Source organism: Channa argus, chromosome 7 (assembly GCF_033026475.1).
Source record: "Channa argus isolate prfri chromosome 7, Channa argus male v1.0, whole genome shotgun sequence".
NCBI lineage: Eukaryota > Metazoa > Chordata > Actinopteri > Anabantiformes > Channidae > Channa > Channa argus.
This window is the reverse complement of record NC_090203.1, coordinates 24,623,214-24,646,660: the sequence shown is the minus strand read 5'-3', so window position 1 is coordinate 24,646,660 and position 23,447 is coordinate 24,623,214. Positions and strand designations below refer to the sequence as shown.

General features: G+C 38.5%; 1 protein-coding gene across 1 annotated transcript in view; it reads left to right on the top strand.

Moving 5' to 3' along the window:
- The window catches only part of ascc3 (activating signal cointegrator 1 complex subunit 3), a 132,436-nt gene that overhangs the window by 5,429 nt on the left and 103,560 nt on the right, over nt 1–23,447 (top strand). Inside the window, exons 3-5 of the mRNA XM_067510491.1 lie at nt 296–446; nt 4,310–4,887; nt 11,831–11,948. Of these exons, the coding sequence (XP_067366592.1) occupies nt 296–446; nt 4,310–4,887; nt 11,831–11,948 (847 nt within the window). The remainder of the gene's footprint in view (nt 1–295; nt 447–4,309; nt 4,888–11,830; nt 11,949–23,447) is intronic.

Here is a 23,447-nt window from a genome sequence, read left to right as displayed (position 1 = left end):
AACACTAACATGTTTACAGATATGTTTACTGATGTCATGATAAGTAGATAAATGAAATGGAGATAAATACCTAAAAGTCTCACATAGGTTTTCTCAGTTTTATTGTCTTGGTTGATTCTACAGTCAATATGTATATATTTAAGATGAACTATCCTATTTTACTATTAGTGACTGACTACACTAACTACATGCATCTAAACAGTATTGGTAAAATATTGGAGAATGTTTGTCATAACTAGCGGTACTGTTCTCTTTTTGCAAACGCATTTGTATTTCTCTCTGTCACTCATGTTAGACCAAGCGTCTGAAGAGACAGGAGCTGTTTGCCAGAGAGGGCCTGACGTGGCAGAAGATAGTCCATTTCTGCACTGAGCATCAGGGCAAAGCTAAGCACCAAGCTGTCAGTCAGGAACTGAAGAGCCTCCTTCTGGCAGCCAAACAAATTGGTAATTAAGTCCTCTTTCTCAAATCTATTGTCACTTCTTTCAGTTTATTTTAATGTTTGCATGACACTGATGTGTTACACAGAATGTTGTTTTCAGTCTATTTTTGTAAAGGTGAGTTTGCCACACTTACCTGTTGCTTAAATTATGACGTTATTGCATTTGTGCCTTTGGTAGACCAGGATTGAAAATCAAGGTAAGTTTAAATATACACTTATTTGGCACAACCGGAGTAAAACTGCATTAATTTTGGATGTTCTGATTAATAGAATATGTATATTACTATGTGCACATATTGTGCCTAAAAGTTGATCCTTTAGAATTTTCTCTATTTCTGCATAAATAATAGGCACAACTGTTTAAATTCAGCAAGGTCAGGTACTATAACTTACAATTGATTGTCAGTAAAGTTTAATATTTATTATAAAAGTTTAGCTTATGTAGCTCCTGATACCACACTGACTTTCTGTTTATATAGTCTTTATAGGGTTGTACAATGTGTTTCTTATTAACTGATTTAAGCAACACTAGGGTCTTTGCTACTTAAAGCGATTCTTAAGTTTTAATGGTCTAATATAGTAAGTCATCAGTTTGAAAAGCTCTAGTTATAAATTTGGTATCACACACAAATTTAACGGTAGATAAAGAAAATAACTGTTGCAACCCCATCTAGTTCCTTATATTACCTGCCTCGCCTTTAGTTGTTTTGTACTGTGGGTTGATTTGCAAGCAATCATAAGGTACTGATATCATCAGTTGGACATGGCAACATAGAGTACTGAGACTAAATTGATATAAACACAAAGCTGGTCTGAGGCAGAAGAATAGACTTTTTTAGTCATTAGAAATGCTATTTTGTAATTTGAATGGATGACTGTGCAGAATAATAATACCGACTAGATATGCATGTAATTACTGCAAAAAGTTTCATTTAAGGTCCAGGAATTATGCACAGATTAATTTGTGCTTTTTTTAACAATTCTCCATTCATTTAAAAATGCTCCCCAATGAATGAAAACAAACCATATTTACTCCAGTCACAAAAACAGGTGTTGTCCTTTATGACTTCAAGTGTTGAACATTAGGAGTCAGTTATGGAGCTCTCGCAGAAGACTGTGATGATTTTCATATAGTTTGTTTTCACTTTTATGTTATTATTTTTCTTCTCAATCAGTCAATAGTACGGTATTTGTTATGATTTTTTTTCCAGTGCATTGTGTTGAACCTGCCCTCGGTCAACGTGACTGGATCCAAATACAAAAAAGTTGCTCTTAAGAACACTCTGGAGAGGATAAAAGCAGTCATTCTGCTCTGCTACATGCAGCAACGAGTTTGATGCTGCTAGACCATTTTAATTGGTTTAAATCCTTTTCATCTGTTTTTCGCTTTTCTCTGTCTCTTCAACCTTCTTCACTATATTCTCCCCCTGTCCCTGTGACATTTTTTCCTCTAATTGGACAATTACTCTGTATTTCTTTTTCTTAAGTGCAGTTCTGGTTAAGCATGAATTGTTTGGAATATTATTAAATGAGGTTACAGGGGCCTTAAACAATGAGCTTATGCTGCAGCCCTTACTGCTGAGAAACAGCTGTTTATTTATTTATGAATTTTACAAAGATTTGATTTTAATAGAAATGCAAAACACCACTGCTATCTATGTATCATTTGCAATAACTAATAATCGTCATTAATCAAATACTGACCAAGACATTAGCTTTACTTGTCCCCTTCAGAATGTTTTCATTCTTGCAGTAGTCAGGTCCAGACATTACCATCAGCCAAGGTAAGCAAGGGACTGGGCCATACAACAAAACAAAGGGCATCTGATAGCTACTGTGACATAATCTCTCTTATACGACACTATTCAGACAAAACCAATGATAACCTGAGCAAATGTAAATAACAAAACAAAACGAATTCTAAATGACAACTGAATTTACTGAAGCAAAAGTAATATAATACCAACTAGACTTGTGGGGAGAATTTACCTCCTTAGTTACTCTACCAAAAGAATTAAAAACGACAACTACCAAACAACAAAAGGTCCCATGCGAAACTCTACAGGCCAGTGGCCTCAAAATGGTGGAACAGCTATCCCAGCTGTCATTGGGTGAGACCAGATTACTAGTCTATGTCAGGGCCAACACAGAGATACACACATTCACTCTATTGGAATCCAATACAGCAGCTCTGCCTCTACTTTTACAATGTTATCATTTCTCAGTTTATTGGGGTCGAACAGGGTAGTGGAGTCGTACTTAAGTGCATTATAAGAAGAGCTGCTTCTAATATTTTGGCCACCCTATTTAAAATTAATAAGGAAGCCAAAATATTAAAACCAGCTCTTCTTATAATGCACCACGATACTACTCCAGTAATCACTGGAAACTACTCCAAGATGATTTTTTTTGTTGAGCATACCTAGAACAAAACAAACCTGTCTAAATTTAAATCCAACAAATGAACACTCCACAGTCATTATTCCACTATCTGAAAGACACAGAGTGTCTAAAATGGCATCCATGTGAATGTCATGATGTAAATCCCACTGCTAACTTAAAAGAACATTATGACTTATGTTATTTCTGCTACAGCACGCCCTAGATGACTTGCAATTTTGACTTTATTTTGACTTGCAATGAACTCAGTCAAAAGCTGAACTATTTTGAAAATGGTTAATGGTAAATTCAATTCAATTTAACTTCATTTATATAGCTCCAATTTAAAACAAAATCATCTCAAGTCACTTTACAGAATAAAGTCAATACTCTAAAGATGTATAGAGAGAACCCAACAATTCCCCCTAGAGCAAGCCCTAGGCAACAGTGGAGAGGAAAAACTCCCTTTAACGGAAGAAACCTCCAACAGAACCAGGCTCAGTGGCCATCTGCCTTGACCGGTTGAGGTGAGTGGAGAGAGGAAAAGAAAAGAGCAAGAACAAAACATCGGGCAGGTTGGTAGGACCAGTAGCTGCACACTGGAAAATACACAGCTTCAAAGTCAGACAGAGAGAAGGGGACACCTGCAGAAAGGGACAGACAGGGAGATAGACAAAGACAACTATTGGAGAGTTAATGTCATGCAGTGGTAAATCTTGCACAAACCAAACATACAATCCCACAGAAAGAACACTATACCTGCAATCAATCAGGGGCAACTGTGGCGCAGGAAGGCAGAGCGGTTGTCCACCAATGTTGCAGTTGTTGGTTCAATTCCCGGCTTCTCCGGTCACGTGTTGAAGTGTCCCTAGGCAAGACACTGAACCCCAACTTAGTTGCTCCCGGTGAATGTTGGCCAGCTGCATAGCAGCTCCCCCATCGGTGTGTGATTGTGTGTGTGAGTGTCAATGAGTGAATAAGAAGCAGTGTAAAGCGCTATAAGTGCCAATAGGTAGAAAAGCACTATATAAGTGCAGACCATGCTACTTCAGAATGGCTCAGAAGGAATCAAACTTAAGTTTTAGTGTGGCCTAGTCAAAGTCTGCGCCCAAACCTATTAGCATCTGGGTACAAAGTGTTCACATTGGTGATTAGATATACAAAAACATTTTTATTTAATACACTTGTCAATTAAAACTTGTTTCCTCGGCCTTGGATTTATGTTTTTTATGAAGATCTGAAACAGTTTTGCATGACACAGACACAAAAAGAAGAAATAGGCAGGGGGTCCAATATTTTTGAAAGGTAGATGAAGTTCTTATTACAAAAGATTCCACTTTACTGAGTTTTGGTTTAACTTTTGTTGTACTTAAGTACCAGACTTGAGTGAACGCGTTCTTCTGCCTACGCTTCCCAAAGGACTTAACTAATTTCTGGTGGTGCATTCATGACATAAAAGTGTAAATATTTTGTGTTTTTGTTTCACAGTGGGGAGTGAACATGGTCAGGAGATCATTGAAAGTGCTGCTGTCTTTTTGTTTGAGACATTTCACAACAAAGACCACGTGGGCACTGAAGAGACCCGGGCCATTAAACAGATGTTCGGCCCCTTTCCGTCATCTGCAGCTGAAGCCTCCTGTGCCTGCGTTGCTCGAATTTTGGCCCCACTTGAAGACTCACGAGTTGAAGACTTTATTCAGAACCAGAGTTCCCGTCACAACCCTCAGCGTGGATCTATGTTTGGACGCAACATTGCCTTCTCATATGAGAGCTATACAATAGACCCACTGGAAGACCTGCCCTGGTCAGGCATCCAAGAGGGAAACACAAGTCTTGACTTTTTGAACTTCCTCAACAATCAGCAGAGTGGGAAGAAGGCCAACACTAAGGAAGAGGTGACCAGCTTAGGAACATCTTTAAGCTCTGGGAATGGAGCCATCCTAAGAACTGAGGTAGAGAAGTATCTGAACAGAGGCAACATGATCTCCTCCAGCCCAGAGGAGCTGTGCACCTCCCTGTTTGAGATGCTGGCCTCCCACAAGAGCAACGATGAGCTACAGAATGAGGTTTGTGTCACTAGGAAATTAATGTTTTTATTAAAAAAATCCACAAAAAGATCTAAGTGTTGGGTGAAGCAGATGGAAGATTCTTCAAGGTAGACATCAAATTCTCATACCTAATGAAACAATATTCTGATAAAGTTTATCAGCTGTACATACCTTGACAGCCATATGCAGCCTTCATGTACGAGTTATGAATGTGTTGTACAGCAGTACAGCAGGAATGGGGTATGTCTAAGGCAACTTGCCTGGCATGTAAATTATTTAAGTTTCAGAACGGATGAAGATATATCCTGTCAATTTGACACTTATTTTGGAATCCTTCTGCTTTGGCCAGATACACTGGTTTTCATTTACAATGGGTCTGTTTAAATTGAATACTGTCAAAGCTTGGAGCTGCACAGAGGTATATATTTTTTATTTGGTCACTCCCAAACGGTTTCTTCACAGAGAAGGTAATTGGGTTAAAAGTCATTTATATTCATATCTATATTTATTTAAATGTGAATAAATGAATTAAATGCAGTTTTCCTATTTGTTACAAAGATTTTCCATTGAAATCCCTCCTTTTTTACCTTAATGTTGCATTATTCTGCTCAGTTACAGGCTAGCAAACTCTACAGAGCAGGGGCACTATCTTACATGAAGTCTTATGTTTACATATAGTTAAAGACACAACTAATTGGGCATTAGTCATAAAATTCTTGCATACAATGGACCTGCTGCTTGCTGTGTTGTAGGAATAGAAAATATATTAGCTTTTGATACGTTGTGATGCAGCATGGATGCTGACCCCTTCCGCCTCCATCTTTCGCACGTTCTCCCTGTGTTTCCGTTTCCTCTGGGTCCTCCGCTTTTGTCCCACAATCAAAAGACATGCATGTCAGCTTAATTTGTGTCTCTCAATTGCCCGTAGATGTGAATGTGAGTGTGAATGGTTGTCTGTGTAGAGCACCATTTGTATGCAACACTTACGGGTCAATCTGTAGGCATATGAGCTGGACTGGGTCAACTTGCATAAACATTAGTAACCGGCAGCATGTTTTAGGTTTGTATTTTTAGTTTTTTTTTGGTTTAAGGTTTGTAAGGTTACCTATTTACAGTATTTTTCAGACTTTTTCAGAATTTTATTTTACCTATCCTGAAATATAGAAATAGCATATTTATTGCACTGTGCTGCACAAATAATTTGGTACATAATAAATCAAACCAATAGCAAAAAAGGAAAATAAAAAACAATAAACTTAACAGATTTTATTTGTATCACCAGTGTTTAGGGGGGAGCTCTACTTTCAACTCTCAACAGAGTATTTATGAATCTCAGTAGTACATTTAATATTTTGGAGCTCCTATTGATTCTGTAACCTTGACCTTCAACAGCAGGCCTCAGTTTGAAGCAGATGCTGGGATTATGAAGTTCTAGCTGTTATACCGAGTCATTCTTGGCCTTTACTTCCAGACCTTTTTTAGACTTTCCAACTTTCTCCATGGCTTTGACCTTTATTGATAATGAAGACCCCTGGAAAATATTAACAAATCACTATGAAAACATGGAAGCAGAGGTCAATCTTGAAGACAGCAGTCTTAAGACACCAGATTTCTTAACATTGCAGCAGACAGAAGGATGAGGTGTGATCATGGTACGGTCTGTATGCGCTTGAAAGACAATGGGATGTGCTGCTAACTCAGTTAAATTCAAAGTGCCTATAATAACTATTGACCCCCTAAGAAGTTTTTGCATTATACTATTGTACAACATTGATTTATGGTAAATTAATGTAGAAAATGCAAAAAAAAACTTTCATTTCAAGTGAAAACACAGCTTAATAACTGTTTTGTAGTTTTATTTAATGTAAAGTTTTAAAGTGAAAACTTTAAAGGCAATTGAATACTTTTTAAAGGCACTGTTTATAATTATATTTTCATTCTGTTTATTTTATGTTGGTATGATAAAACCATCTGTGCCTGATCTATATTTATATTTAGGATGGTAATCGTAATCTCAGCTGCCCTAATATTTGTGAGGTGGAGGATGTTTCGAACCCTCAACAACCTTCCCAGGACTTGTCCATGTAGTAAGGGTGTAATATGATGATGAACATGATAAAAGTGGAACATTTACCGCAATATCAAGTCAATTAAATTATGACTCCCGGAACATTTTCCTGACTGACCAGATGTGTTGACTGACTTTCACTTGTTTGTGGAGTATTTACAAGACAGGAGTAGGTGGAATTGAGGAATGTCCTCTGACGTTATATCTACTCTATGCCAGAGTTTTGGTTTGTTGCAAGAAATGAGGTTGCAGCTTTACACTGAACAAAGTCTATTTGCAAGCTCTGTTAACGCACAATGGTTTTTAACACCACTTATATGCCAGCTGGTGATTAAAAATGATAATGATAATAGAGATAGAATATCCCAGAAGGACTACTACCTTACATCAGCAACACTTCAAAACGGATTTAAAGCACTTCAAGAGCAGGAGTACATAGATCGTCTTTTCTGTTGAGACATTTATTTATTTTCGTCCTTTCGGCTTATCCCGTCAGTTCAGGGTCGCCACAGTTAGCTGTAGTGGTCCAGTCATCTGGAAGCACTTCCTGACCACCCAGAGCTTGTATCATTTCCTCCCTAAAAACTGAAAACACATTCTTCCTTTTTAAAGTTCCACCACTTCATCCACTGCTCTGCCTTTGTCTTCTTCATCTTTCTCACAACCAGAGTCATTTTAACACACCACCATCCTGTGTTGTCTGGCTACATTCTCTCCTACCAATACTTTGCAGTCACTGATCTCTTTCAGATTACGTTGACACAGGTTGTAATCCAGGTGAGTGCTTCTACCTCCGCTCTTATATGTCACCCTATGTTCCTGCCTCTTCTGGATGAAAGTGATCACTACAGCCATTTCCATCGTCTTTGCAAAGTCTACCACAGTCTGTCCTTCTGCGTTCTTGTCCTGAAGACCAAATCTGCCCATCACATTCTCATCATCTCTCTTCCCTTCACCTACATGTCCATTGAAGTCTGCACCAATCACCACTCTCTCACTTCTGGAGATGCTCTGCATCACTTCATCTAACTCACTCCAGACTAACTCACATCCTACCTGTGGGGCAAAACCACTGACAACATTAAACATCACGCCTTCACTTTCCAACTTCAGACTCATCATCCTGTCTGATAGTCTTTTCACCCTAGAATGTTCCTCACAAACTCCTCTTTCAGTATAACTCCTACTCCATTTCTCTTCCTATCTGACTCATGGTAGAACAACTTGAACCCTGCTCCTAAGCTTCTAGCCTTGCTACCTTTCCACCTGGTCTCCTGGACACACAGTATGTCCACCTTCCTTCTCTGCATCATGTCAATCAACTCTCTATCCTTCCCTGTCATTGTCCCAACATTCAAAGTCCCTACTGTCAGTCCTACATTCTTAGCTTTCCTCTTCTCTCTCTGCCTACGAACACACCTTCCTCCTCTCCTTCTTCGACCAACAGTAGTCCAATTTCCACCGGTACCCTGTAGGTCAATAGCACTGGTGGCGGTCATTGTTAACTCGGGCCCGACCGATCCGGTATGGAAGTCATTTTTGGTGTGAAAGTCATGATTCACATTTTTAATTTGGCATGTGTTTTACGTCGGATGCCCTTCCTGACAGAACCCTCTGCATTTATCCAGACTTGGGACTGGCTCAAGAAGACACTGGCTTGTGCCCCCGGTGTCATTATCAGATGCCTGATATGCTCCTGTTTTAATCAATCTAGGTGCCATGGCCACATATCAGCACTCACACTTGTGTAAATGTGACCTGAAGCTTTTTTCCCTATTCAAATCCATTTTTTCTTGTACAAGTGAAAAACACATGGTTTTCCACAGTGTTTAACTCATCGCAAATCTGATGTGTAGATGGTCATTTTTTAACATACATCTAGAACATACTAAATGATCACAGGAATGATCATTTTTGTTTACCTCCAAGGGGACTTTAAATGATTGATTACTTTAACATGTAACTTTTATTTTGCCCACTCATCAATTTGTTCAGATATATATTTTTTTACTTTTTATAACGCTTTTAAGTTAGGCCACATTGTAGTGGTCGGCGTCTTACACAAAGGCTTTGAGGCGGATACATTCATTTAGAATACCTTTCTACAATGTAATGTTTGATAGTAAAAATGAAGTGCTATGAATAAAACAATTTTTTTAAACATCTGTACATACTTTAAAACCTCAGAAATGGAAAGATCCTTGATTTGTTGACCAGTACAGCTAAGATAATGTGAAGTGAGAAGAATAAACTGAAAGGTATAAAATTCTAGTCACTTTCCTCAATGTTGATCTCCTTTGTGTCTCAAGCAGATTTTTCATCCCTATATTTAGTTAAGAATCAGGAAAGTTCTCCATGAGTCCTGCATTTTCACCCACTTTTCTTCTCATTCGTTCTTATACTTTAAGGTTTTTATATCGCCCCTATAGCTCCCCACCGTTTTTGTTTGTGTATAAATACTGTTTGACTCTGTCTCTCCACATCTTTTCTATCAATTGCTTCACCACAGAGGCAGAATTGTACAACTTCAGCTGGTTACAGTTGGTTCCAATGTTCCTCACGTAGTTGACATTTGGAAGTGAACTCTCCCACTGACATCTTTAAATGCAGAATGCCCTGTGTGTGTGTGTGTGTGTGTGTGTGTGTGTGTGTGTGTGTGTGAGAGAGAGAGAGAGAGAGAGAGAGAGAAAGAAAGAAAGAAAGATGCAGACTCTCCATGCATCTACCTCTGTGTGACTCCAAAGTCAGCAGTAAAGTTTGAAGGCTCCACACTCTGTGCCATTAAAGCTGACAATGTAGTGAACCTGTATTTCTCATCAGTGACCCTGGATTGCTGACATTTTGTGGCAGTCACTCAGGACCAAGACGGAGGTGGTACAGTGGAAAGCTGTTTGGTTATATACAGTGTGATGATTTGACACTGCACAGTAGATTTAAGTAGCCTAGGATCATAATAATTAAAAGTGAAAATGCACAGTGACGTGTTTATCGAGGAGCAGATTTGGTATATTGAAATTGGACAATCTACAAAGAGAATAATGCACCAAAGTTTTAGGACGGTATTGAATGGCAATACTTTTCAGGTTCCAGCTAAACTAAGAAAATTGTGCTAAGCAAACATTACTAAACACTGGAGAAAGGCTTGACTCACATCAGTTGCTAGTGCATCAGCTATCATTCCAGTGTGTGTGTGTGCTAAAAATAAAACATACTTGGAGAGTTGAAAAGTCTTTTTCTGTCCTCAAAGTCCTTTTTCATTTTTGTTGTTCTGGCCTTCCACTTATGCTGACTAGTTGGTATTACTTGGCCCGTCCTCTATTCCCGTTTTAAACACCAAAAGGTTCCTGGTACTCTTTTTCCTAGGAACTACAGACCAGTGGGGGACGGGCTGTTGGGGGTTGAGTGTCTTGCCCAGGGACACTTTGACAGAGCGGAGTGAGAACCTCCGACCCTATGGTCGGTAGGCGGCCACTCTACCAACTGAGCCACCGCCGCCCCTCTTTGTGTCAGTATACATATCTACAATAAGCCAATGCTGCACAATGCTCAAAAGCCTAGAGGTTTTTTACAATTCTGCACTGACATTTAGATTTAACATAAATCATTGATTTAAACAACAGCTTCCACATGGGGGCCTGGAAATAAGCAAAAAGTAGCCCACCATTACTAATAATAAGTACGTTGTTTAACAAAGGTTAGTCCAATACATTTTATGCTGTCAGCATGGGATTCCACAAAGGATATTTTTATAGTGTTCTAATTTGATGTACTGTTTTGTTTACACACACAACTACATGTATTAGTTATGAAATATTTATTTTCAGTCCACAGTATAGTGGAAGTACATATTCGTTTTTTGGACTTTTTAAATGTCTTTTGGACATTTTCATGATATTAGTTTGTCATCATAAACTTAAAAGTATGAATCCTAAGCAGACTCATGTTGAAATGCTCCTAAAAGAAATACATCCGTGACCAGACTATTAATGCTAGACAGTTAATTAAAATTAACTTTAGAACTAGGCTTGCTTAGCGGATGGGAGAGTGTACGGAATCCATCTGAAGGAGAAACCCTGCCTCTCAATCCTAGCACCGCCCACGCCTAATCAGTCCAACTCCAAGGACAGTATTCATGACGATTCATAAAAAAGTCCTTTTGAGGAGGTGAAACCCCCCACTATCACCTCTCACCCACTCGCAACATACAGTGATTCTCAGCTCTAATGAAACAGAGACATTCATAGGCACCAATAGAAATTTAGACCAGATATAAGAGAACACAGAGGGAAACAAAGATAACCCCAACAAAGGCGGTGGCTGACCTGACATCAAAGTGCATCTGTTGTTTTAGTTTCCTGCTGTGCTGACTACTGCCATCCCAAGGGAGGACAGAGAGAAAGAGCAACTCATGCCTCCATCCTAAAACTAACCCTGAAACAAGAGGCACAAAAATACTGCATTGTTTTACGCATTCACATTACATACCCTTGGATTTCAAGTCTGCTATTTTCCAATTAGAAAGCACACATTTTATCACGTCACATATATTGATGACTGTCTGTGCAGCCCTGTCTCTGCTATGTTTTTAATTGTGTGCCGCTGCTTTGCCCAGGATTTGTTGTTGTTGTTTTTGTCTCACTTGCTAAGTGCCAGGTGGCTATGTTTGGGAGGCGAAGCAGCAGAGCATATTCTGTACCAGGCGGATGGCAATTACCAGGTGCTCAGCCTTGGCAATAGCTATGTTTGGGGGTGTTGGTGAGCCATACAATGTGCATACATGTTTGGATGTGTGTGTGTGTGTGTGTGTGTGTGTGGTGGAATGTTTGCTGCTGTTACATGTAGATGATTTTGTTTTTTACTGATTTTCACCTTTCTCCTTTTCTCTGTCTCCAGCTGTTTGAGCTGCTGGGCCCAGAGGGGCTAGAAATGATCTCCACCCTACTCCAGGGAAGGGCGGCCATCGTCAACTCCCTCCTCACTATCCCATCTGACAGGACTGGCTACCCACCAGGTGAGACAGCCCCATGGCAACCAGGTCATCTCCGTGGTAACACAAACTCCACTTGTTTCAGCTACTATTGAGATCATTGTAAATACAAGATAAATATTTAGGAACATAAAACAGGAAAAAAAAGACTTGCTGAGATACTAACTAAAGTAATTATGTGCATAGAATAATGATCATATTGTAATTCTTAAATCCCAGTATGGGTAGCACCAATCCTCATAATGAGTACAAATTATGGGTACAATTTTAGAGGCAATCGGAAAACTACAAGGCAACATAAAGGGATGGATCTTGCCACCTAGTGAACCACTATTTTCAACTAAATGTTTAATATCATGGGCCACCAGAAGAAAAAATAGTTGTTGACTTTGAACAGGTTCATTTGGTTGAGCTAGTATATATTTAACCAAAATTTACCACGAGTCTTGTCCACTCGTCGGTGGTTATAAAAATGCTCTCTACATCTGTACATCTATATGTTGCTTTGTACTCACACTACACGTGGAGGCATTATCCTACAATCCTGATTATTTTCTCTGTTTCATACATGGTAGATGATGATAATGTATGCCTGCTACTTTCTCACTGATTGAGCCTACAATGATCTGACCTCACCTATAGTCAGCAGCTGGCTGAATTAACTGAATTGCTGATCTTCATTATGTTCCAAGATGAAGCTGTCAAAGATTTTCTCCTTGTGGATTCTATCTACAGACACAGTGGTCTCTTACGAAGCATGTTTGTAAGTGTGTTGCCAAAACTGTGGCGGCTCTGCATTTCATCAGCCCAAGTTTGTGAATCAAAATCGGAAAGAATTATGTATGTTTTAAAATGAATAAGTTAGTCCTCTTAACACTGTCCACTGTCAGCTCTGTGAGCTCACCAACCTAAGGGAATGTAAATCTTCCAGCATCCTGTATTCCTCTAAAATGTTTAGAGGGTAAAGCATGTTGGCTAGAAAACACCAGAAACCACAAATGTGTTTTATGGCAATTCAACATGAATTGAAGGTAGAAAAATATACTTTTTTTCATCATGCTATTCATCTCATATCATTAATATCATAATTTCCAGCTTTGCAAAGACAATATAATTTTTATCACATTACATCTTTAGTTGTTCTGGTATTTCTTTAAATAATAGCTTAGCAGCTTGACAGCTCAGCAATTAAATGTCTCAGTATGGAACCATGCAATCAGCTGATTTAGCGCAGTTGTGTGGGCGGTACACAGAATGTGTTCTGAATTACAGTGTTGACTGCAGCTCTGCTGCTGCACGTCGAGAGCAACTTATTCTTGCTTTTATCCTATAAGCCCTAAAAACCGAAAAGTTGCACAAACTCATGTATCCCGTGTCAATCACCAACCAAATCAATTGAACTATAGATGTAGACTCTGGTTTGCTAGATACAGATAGGACGTATTCCATTTCTTGCCCCTTCAGTTTTTCAGGAACCTCTGAACAATTTGCCTGCACACTGCCTTTCATGATGATTTCCCTCTATAAGAAGTCATTTGTAAGGCAAACTGCACTCTTTTACTCACCCCAAACATCTTTTTTTAATTGCCTACACCTAACTCCGATGTTGTGTGCCTAACTCACACCAAACCTCTACTGTATGTTTGCGGTGTTTGAATGTTTAGAGCAAATAACTTTAGAAACTGTTGTCATTTTGGCATCAGTGTATCTGCCATTTTGTTACGCGCTTCCAAAATTAGTACAATTTCAATAGATCTCCTTTTCCACTTCCCAGCACTATTACAAAATGAGAACTGTAGGTTGTATGAGAGTGTAGGGACAAAAGACTCATATGGGCATCAACGTTGCAGTACAAAAAATATAGTGCAAACTGTTCAATTCAATTCAATTCAATTCAACTTTATTTATATAGCGCCAATTCACAACAAAGTCATCTCAGGGCACTTTACAGAATAAAGTCAAGATTATAAAGATATATAAAGAGAACCCAACAATTCCCCCTGGAGCAAGCCATAGGCAACAGTGGAGAGGAAAAACTCCCTTTAACGGAAGAAACCTCCAGCAGAACCAGGCTCAGGGTGGACGGCCATCTGCCTCGACCGGTTGGGGTGAGTGGAAAGGCGAGAGAGAAAAGAACAGAGCAACAAAAAGCAACAACAAAACATGGGGCAGATTGGTAGGACCAGTAGCTGCACGCTGGAAGACACACAGCTTCAAAGCCGGGGGACACCTGCAGAAAGGGACAGAGAGAGGGGGACAGAGGAGGACAAAGACAACTACGGGAGAGAGCACACAGAGTTAATGACATACAGTGGTGAGAATTGCGGGGTGAGAGGAGAGGAGAGATGGTCAAGAGGAGGAAAGGAGCTCAGTGCATTGGGGGGTGGGTCCCCCAGCAGTCTAAGCCTATGGCAGCATAACTATAACTAACTATATGCTTTATTAAAGAGGAAGGTTTTAAGCTTAGACTTAAAAGTAGAGAGGGTGTCTGCTTCCCGAATCTGAACTGGGAGCTGGTTCCACAAGAGAGGAGCTTGATAGCTAAAGGCTCTACCTCCCATTCTACTTTTGGAAATTCTGGGAACCACAAGTAGGCCTGCATTCTGAGAGCGAAGTGGTCTACTGGGATGATATGGTGCTATGAGGTCTTCTATATATGATGGAGCCTGACCATTCAGAGCTTTATATGTAAGAAGCAGGGTTTTAAATTCTATTCTAAATTTAATGGGAAGCCAATGGAGAGAAGCTAGTGAAGGTGAAATATGATCTCTCTTGCTAGTTCCAGTCAGCACTCTTGCTGCAGCATTTTGGATTAATTGCAGGCTCTTTAGGGAGTTACTGGGGCATCCTGAAAGTAGGGAATTACAGTAGTCCAACCTAGAAGTAACAAATGCATGGACCAGTTTTTCGGCATCACTTTGAGACAGTATGCTCCTAATTTTGGCAATGTTCCGTAGGTGGAAGAAGGCTGTTCTAGAGATTTGTTTTATATGTGACTTAAAGGACAGATCCTGATCAAAAATAACTCCAAGGTTCCTTGCAGTAGTACTGGAGGCCAGACTTATGCCATCTAGGGTAACAATATGGTTGGACATCATATCTCTTGACAACAGGTACAGACAGGATAACAAATACAGTGGCCCATTTGAAAAGTGACAGGATAACAGTGTCAAACCCTGTGCAATAGTGACTAGTCCTCTATTCTTCTTTGAATAGTGCAATCGAATAGTGCACTGAGTTGGATTAACAGATGTGAAGCTATGGTTGTGGTGTTTATGCTGGAGCTTCTCTGCCCTTTTGCCTCTCTGTGTAACTGAGGGCAGGGCATCTCCTACACACACACAATGCACAGCAGCAGGAGCTGCTGTAGCAAGGTAGCAAGGAGGCAGATCCCAGCTGAGGTGAGACATTCAAGTCCACCATTCTTTTACTGTATCATTACACACAGCTACAACTTGGCAGGTAAACATATTTTAACCGTAGTGAGTTGTCTAATTGCTAGTTGATTGGAATCTGCTAAAGCAATAGCTGTCTGTATTTTGCGCTAACTGCTTAGCGTGATTTGTCACATAAATGAATATCTAAAGAGGATCTGGTGAAGTGTATCAGCAGCCTCCCCCCTAAACCTGCACCCTCCATAGTAACTGGTTCCTATAATCATTGTAAAACTTACCCGGTGATTAATATCAAGGCAATTTGTTATTTAGGAAGATAACTAGATAGAGGACACTTAATAATCTGTACCATCACTAGGTGTGTCCACTTCTACATACTTTGATACTCTTATTAAGCTTATTAAAACTTTAAACTTGAAAAATGTTCTTTTACAGTAATTTCTGAGTAGATAAAACGTGTGATCACAGTCGACGATTGACAGCCCTAATATTTGTAACATATTTCCCGTTCACTCACCGCATTATTAAGTCCACCTGTTTAAATGCATGTTGTGCAATTATCTACTGTAAGTCGGAGGGCAGCAACTCATTGCATTTAGGCTTGTAGACTTGGTCAAGATGATCTGTGGAAGTTCAAACTGAACATCAGAATAAAGAAGAAAGGTAATTTAAGTGACATGGTCTTGATCGTGTTGTGTGTGTTGTCTGCCAGAGGGGTATTTCAGAAACTGCTGATGGACTGGGATTTCGTGGTCCGGTGAATCTTGATTTTTTACTGGGACATTATATTAGTAATTTCAGAATTTGCATAAAAAACGTAAAAGCATTTCCCATCATTCATTCATTTTTGATAATGGTTAATGGTGTGTAATAGTGTATCTTGGCACACATTGGGCATCTTGGTACCAATTGAGGATTGTTTCAATGCCATAGCCTACCTTGTTGCATCGTTGCTAACCATAGTGTACCTGTCTTCTGATGCTGTTATGTGAATACAGTGTGGATTAAAATGTCTAAGGATTGTTTTTAGCACCTTGTTGAATCTGTGACATAAAGAATTAAAGCAGTTCTGAAGGCAAAGGGGGTCAAACCTGGTACTAGAAGGGTGTACCTAAGAGAGTAACCATCTCTAATTGGAAATTACTGCATGAGCTCAGGAGCACCTCTAACTGTTTGTGTCCGCCCCCACAGTTAAATGACAGGCAATGACACTCCCATATATGAACAAGATCCAGAAATGCTGCTGCCTTCTCATAGCCTGGGCTCATTTACCCGGTAAAGTGAAGTGGTAAAATGTACTGTGGTCTAACAAGTCAAAACCTGAATTTCTTTATGGACATTAGAGATGCTGCACCCTCTATGACAAAAATATTGGAAAAACACTGTGAAGGAGCAGGTATCAACTTAACTGTAGATATGGCTGTGATAAGAAATGATAACAGACATTGAATGGCATGACAATTACTGAAGTGTTTAATTTTTTTTATTTTTCTCTACCCTATGCATAATAGTGACCTCCAAAGTATAATAGTGACCTCTTCCAAAAATGCAAAATTGGAGTGAAATAAAAAAAAAATCCTATGTTTTCCAAATTAGAATTGGAGTGAATTAATCTAATTTTGATAACAAAACTATTCCATTTACAGGGTTAGTGGCACAGAAAAAAGTATTCCCGATTTTATAACCCCTACTTTTAAAAATATTCTCCATGAGAAACATCCTTTTTGGCCAGTGTGCGTCACTTGATAAATGAAGTTTCATTTCCACTTATAGGCCCTTTGCCAAAATTGCTTCACTTTCCAGCACTGATTCTTGGGGATTAGTTACTGTATAACCAGCAAAAAACAGCATAATGTATTAAGTTCAGTGCCCTACATCACTTGTTCTGCCATGTGACTATTTTGCATGCGCACATCACTGTGGTGATGCTGACATGATATATAGTTCAAAGGCCATCTTCTGGGGGTTCATACATGCACACAGCTTGAGTAATTTACATATTTGGAAAGACACCGTTAATGTTGAGAGATTTTGGAGCTATACATATGCTGCTCTTCATATGATGCCTTTTTCAAGAAGCACTTGCTTATTTCAGCAATACATGGCCAAACCACCTTCTGCACATATTACGACATCATTGTTCTGGTGCTAAAGAGTCCAGATACTAAACTGACCTACCAACAGTCCAGACATGTCACCAATTGAAAAGATTTGAAGCAATATCAGGCAAAATTATGACAAAGGTGGCCCCTATTTCAAGCAAGAGTATGAAAAGAAATGTTGCTCTGTTGTTCTCCTCGGTTCCCCAGCCCAGAGTCTGGTGATACAACACAATGGTAAACATGCCCTGTCCCAGGTTTTATGAAACACGTTGCATGCATCACATTCAGAATGAGCAAATATTCTTTTCAAGGTTTGATATGTTGTCCTGGTATTATTTACAGTAAAATCAAATCTAATAGTATAATATTGTATGATATTATATATTATAATATACAGTGATATTAAATTAATAGATACACCTATAACTCTTCAAATCAGGTTTGATGTAAAATAATAGCACATTTTAGAGATGATTAATTATTTTTGTTATTTACTTTTTGGTGTTAATATGTTTTTTTGAGAGAAGCTCAACTTAGTCTTGTGAAATCCATAAACTGGAAAACAGTTAACCACAGAATATATTTGTATATAGATTATTACTCTTTGCTGATGATTTAGCGTTCCCACACTTCTAGCGTAAAGTTTAATACAAATAGTTTTAGAAAATTGACGGATACACATCCAAGCTATCACTTTATGTGTGATTTAGCTTTGTTGCACTCCTGTTTTCTTAATGCTGTTAAAATGGCTCAATCTAGTGAAATTCTATTTCACTAGACTGATTTCTTTTACCTTCTTGATGCCATCTACCAGCCAAACAACGCTGACTGCCAATAAGGTGGGCTCCTCTGTCTCAGCTCTAAAACCTACCATAAATAAAAGTTACAATAGAATATCATTCTGTACTAATAAAGACAATGGCTGATGTGCATGCTGTTGCGAAGGTCCTTGTGTGGATTACGTTTACATGGATTTTTGACAAACAGCTTCAAGTTGAGTTCCTTGATCTCGTGTGAGAATCTATTTCATGTAGCTTGTACTAGAGTAACTCTCCAAGTGACGTGCCTTCCATGCCCATTTCCTTTTCTCCCTTCAAAAAATCTCTTCCTTCCTGAGCCACCGCTGTAGATTTACCCCGTTTCCTTTGTCCCGAGGAGGCAAACTCCTCTTCTTCCTCTTTTTGCTTAATGTGCGCTATGGTGGTGTAAGTAGTTGATGATATTGCTCGAAAGATAAGGATGGATAATTTATTATTGCTAGAGCTGTCTTCTGATCCATATGCAAGGTGGGCATCAGAGTGTGGTTAAAGATTAGAAGAGAGAGCTCCTGCTTTGTCAGAATAATCTCTAAGTCACACAGACTCACAGTTTAGAGTTTTTGGAATGAGGTGATGTTCACAGCTCCTAAATATAGATTTTAACACTGGATGTGAAACCGCATGGAGCATTGCTGCACTTGTGAAATGGTTAATTTACCCAGTGGTGTTTACTCTGTTTCAAAGACACTCAGTCTTAATAATAATATAATGTCTTAAATTAAAGTAAATCAAATACTTTAATTCAGATGCAATTACTTGTTATGATTTTTGTAATTGTTTTATATGCAACTGATGGCACTAGCTAAAGATACAAGTATCCTTGGAGTTGATCCTACTGAGGTATGTGGCACATGAGGACACATGCTTAAAGCTCAGTATTTATTTTTTAATGGTGTGTGTGTGTGTGTGTGTGTGTGTGTGTGTGTGTGTGTGTGTGTGTGTGTGTTGAGGTGCACTGTGCATTGGCAGCACTGTGTGAGAGAAAGACAGGCAAAAATAAGCTCTTTTTTTACAGCACAATGTCTGAATGTTTTAAATAGTGTGGTGGTGACTTAATCAGACTTTGTCTTACTGTCAGCTTAGTTCAACTTGTTTTCAAAATGAGGAGATATCAATATGTCTAATGATCTCTCTCCTTTTATCCAACCACTCCACCACCTTTTTCTGTCTACAGTCTCATTTCATACGTAGGAACTCTTGTAGTGCATCTATCTCTGATTCTTTACCCTCATCACAGAAAAACAGATTTCACATCTAAATGACTGTTATTACTCCAGGAAAATACATGCACAGTCAGTAATATGCTATGACATTTATATGTATATGTAAATCAGTAAGTACCAGAGACTTTTCAATGGCCAGTTTTATTGTGAATGAATGATATCTGATGAGCAACTGGACGGAATTTTTTCAGAATTGGCACAAAGGTCCCTATGAAGATAGGAATTAACTCGTTGATTTGGTGGTCAAAGTTCAAGTTTACTAACCTCACATTTTTTGTTCCTTTGATATCCACATAACACGATATATGTATATACATTTCTTCACATTGACTCAAGCTTTTACCTGGATTTCATTCCTGTTCCATTCTCATTAATGGTATGATTTAGACAATCTTAAAGGAATTTTCTTGCATCGGGCACATCCGTCCTCTTGGACTTATGAATGAACTGATTAGAATACGAGTCTGGAAAGACAATCAAAGAGAACTTCAACTTTACAGTCAAAACTGAAAAATGTACCTATTTTTGAGCATGACGTTATTGCTTCCCCTCATTTAAAAAAATTAACCATATAAAAATACAGAAATTGAAATTGTTCTTTACACCACAAACAAGCCCTACTTGTAGTCACACCCATATGCAGCTTTGTTCAACTGATGCTTTTTGCTTTGTGAAGAACTTTAGATCAGTGTTAAAATGTTCACTTGCCTGACAGCTTTTGAGATTAGTGTTGCCTTGACAACTGATGGTGAAGTCAGGAGGGGTTAAAAAAAAGGCTGATTAAATTTTCCAGTATTTGCATGCCATCAGGAAGAGTGGGATTTAGTGGGAATGTCTGTCTCTTGCTGATTAGCTTTTAAATTAGAGTTTGCAGCTTGGCACTTGCATGTTTATCAAAGTGGCTCTCCTTCACATTTCAATGGCTGATAGAGGCAGCGGTTAAATGGAATGGACAATTAAAAAGGCAAGATGTCCACAGATCCATAAACTCTTTTGTATAAGTTGCTAGATAAATTGGGATATTGGAAGGGAAAATACAATCACCATGACGTACTGTGAAATACTTATGGCTGCCTTAAACATTGGTCCCCTAATTGTAATTGCGTGTTATCAGTTGAAGCTTCTAGCATTTCCTGCTGTGTCTGGCGTCTCAGAGGTGAAATGGAGAAGGTGATGGAAAAGAAGGGCAGAGCTGTGCAATAACCAATTAGTGCGACATAAAATTAACCTTTGCATATTTTGATTATTCATTAATTGGTCATCTTTGAGTCACTAATGGCATGTGTTCTTTAGTTCCAGCTTCTTAAATATGAATATGTGTCAGTGTAATTAGTCATCTATGACAATAAACTGAACATTCTATCAGTTTGGTTTGCTGACAGACAGCACAAGACATTTTAAGACACAAGCTGGAAGAGTAACACCAGACTGAAAAGCAGTGTTTTGCTGCCCCCTTTGGTTTAAAGATTTAGACCTTCGACCACTGTGTAACCAGTGGTATCTAGAGGTAACAGATGCTGTTTGAAGAATTAACAATAGATAATTAATTTATTTCTACACATTTTCTGATGCATTCGGTTGTGCTGTTTAATAATCAAAATCAGAAATCTTCAGTTATACATTTAAAACCACTGTAGGTTAAATTTTGAGGTTTACTATATGTAAAAATGCATACATTTGCATGAAAATACATGTCCATGTATATTTGGACAATTTGGACAAGTTTGATAAATTTTGCTCTTTACAACACCACAGTGGGATTGAAAAAACAAAAAGCTGTCAAGATATGCTGTGTAGACTCAGCTTTAATGTAATGTTATAATAATGTAATACTAAATGAATTGTACAGGAATTACCACTATTTTTATGATCAGAAGTATTTATACTGAGTGTGATAAGTTAATATACAACTTTATGGAAGCAGTGGGTAAAGCAGATGTCCATTATTATTGTTATTAATATGATTCCTAATCACTGATAAATGTGAGGATCCTATACATTTTGTTTTTGAAAAAAAGACTGTTAAACATCTGAGAATGGGTTTAAACAGTTGTGAATGTTTGAGGATACCTTCAAACCATCTTTCAAGCAGAATCTATCCTGTCGATGCTCCTCACAGTCATTATGGCACCATGATCACTTGTGGAAATGAGAACCCTGCAGATTTGGAGGCAATCACTGCTGGAGACACATAACAAGGCACAATAGCTCACAGAGAGACAGAAAGTAAAGGATGGTGAATGTTGTAGACAGAGGAATTGGTGTATAGAGGGTGACAGAGTTAAAGGGGTTTGGAGCTGGAGAGGTAATGGGAGGGAAGGTAAAAGTGACAGAAAAAGGAGAGCTGCTAGAATGAGAGGAGGGCTGTGCAGCAGGTAGAGCCGCTAGATGAGATAAAGAAGAAATCATTCAGTCAATCAGTCCAGGCCACGGTGCAATCATCAGATCTCATCTGTTTTCAAGAGCAATTCTGCCTTTTATTGAGCTGTTGTGCCTCAAACAGGGAGGCTGCAATGGGGGACATTAACCCCTGCATTGCCACATGCATCTGTACCTAACATCAATAGGCTATCAAGATTAGAGCTGAAATATCAGTTTGTAGTGACACTAGCTGATCGGATGATTTCTTCTCGGTGTGAACAAATAGTGCTGTTGCTCACCTGGGGATGAAGACTTTAAAGTGAAAACAATGCAAAATTATAAAACTACTACTGCACCACTACATGTCCTTTTAAGTCTTGATCATCGCAGCTGTCATTGGGAATAGGAAACAATTGCATACAAATTAGTAGTTCATGTTCAGATATGAGAGTCTGCACATATCTCTATAATCAAAGTGACACTAATCCCAGGCTTAATATTTAGAATAACTTGTTCATGGGTGCATCTGCTTGAAGCCAGAGGTTGTCATTGCTGAAACTCTTTATAAACTACACAAAACTAAATTGAAAAATGGGCCTCAGAAATTGACAAGCCACTGTTCTTTCAAAAGAATAAGATTAAATAAATCTCTTAAATCTTTTTTTTTTAGTGTTGTTTATTTCACTCTAAGTGAAAACTAAGTATTTCATAATAACTTTACTACTTTATCTCAATGCTGACTTCAAAACTGTTAAACACTTAAAAGTGTTAAAAGGGGCAAGTACAGTAGATAAATGTGACGACCCAATCAAAACAGCAATATCTGACAACGTTAACACAAAGCAATGACAGTACTCATGAAAAAAACTGAACAGGCATCAAACTCAAAAACAAGAGTGGGTATTTTGCCAGTCTGTTTTCTAAATTCGTTATTTATTATTAATGCCTGTGCTAAACCAAAAGTAAATGTTCATCATATATATAAATATGTACATATTTAATCCTGGGGCCTCATTTATCACCTGTTGCTATGCCTCTATTATATCTTGTTTCTCTTGTAGTTTACCAGTGTAATGGTGTGATGGGTCTGTTCATAACATTCAATTATAATCGGTTATGAATCTGTGATCACTTATAATTAATAGCAAAGTATGTAGGAAGGCTACTTACTGTTATTTGTTTGCTATTCTTAAACTGGTGAAACCTGAAACAACTAAAAACTAAAATCAAGTACATGCAAGCCAGTCTACTGCATACATAGAAGTGGTACTGCACCAAATATATTTGTTAATACCACGCATATCATTCATTAAAGTAAATGATATGCTGGTCACCTGTGTCTGTTTCTCTTAACTTATGTTTCTTACGTGCTACTTTTGTCCACAGCAAAAGGCTGCTAGGACTTTCAGGATGCTCTTTAGTATTTATAAGGTGTTTATGCATGTAAATGAGGCTGCACATGCTCAAGCAAATGGATATAGAACAGCTGAGAATATTGCGTTAAGCTTTGCATCCAACGCTTTGATAAATACCAATTTTCTTGTTGGCACAAACATTTCCTACGTACACATTTAGAACTTGTTCTATGGAAGCTTTGATTGTATTGTTTTGTGTACGAAGATTT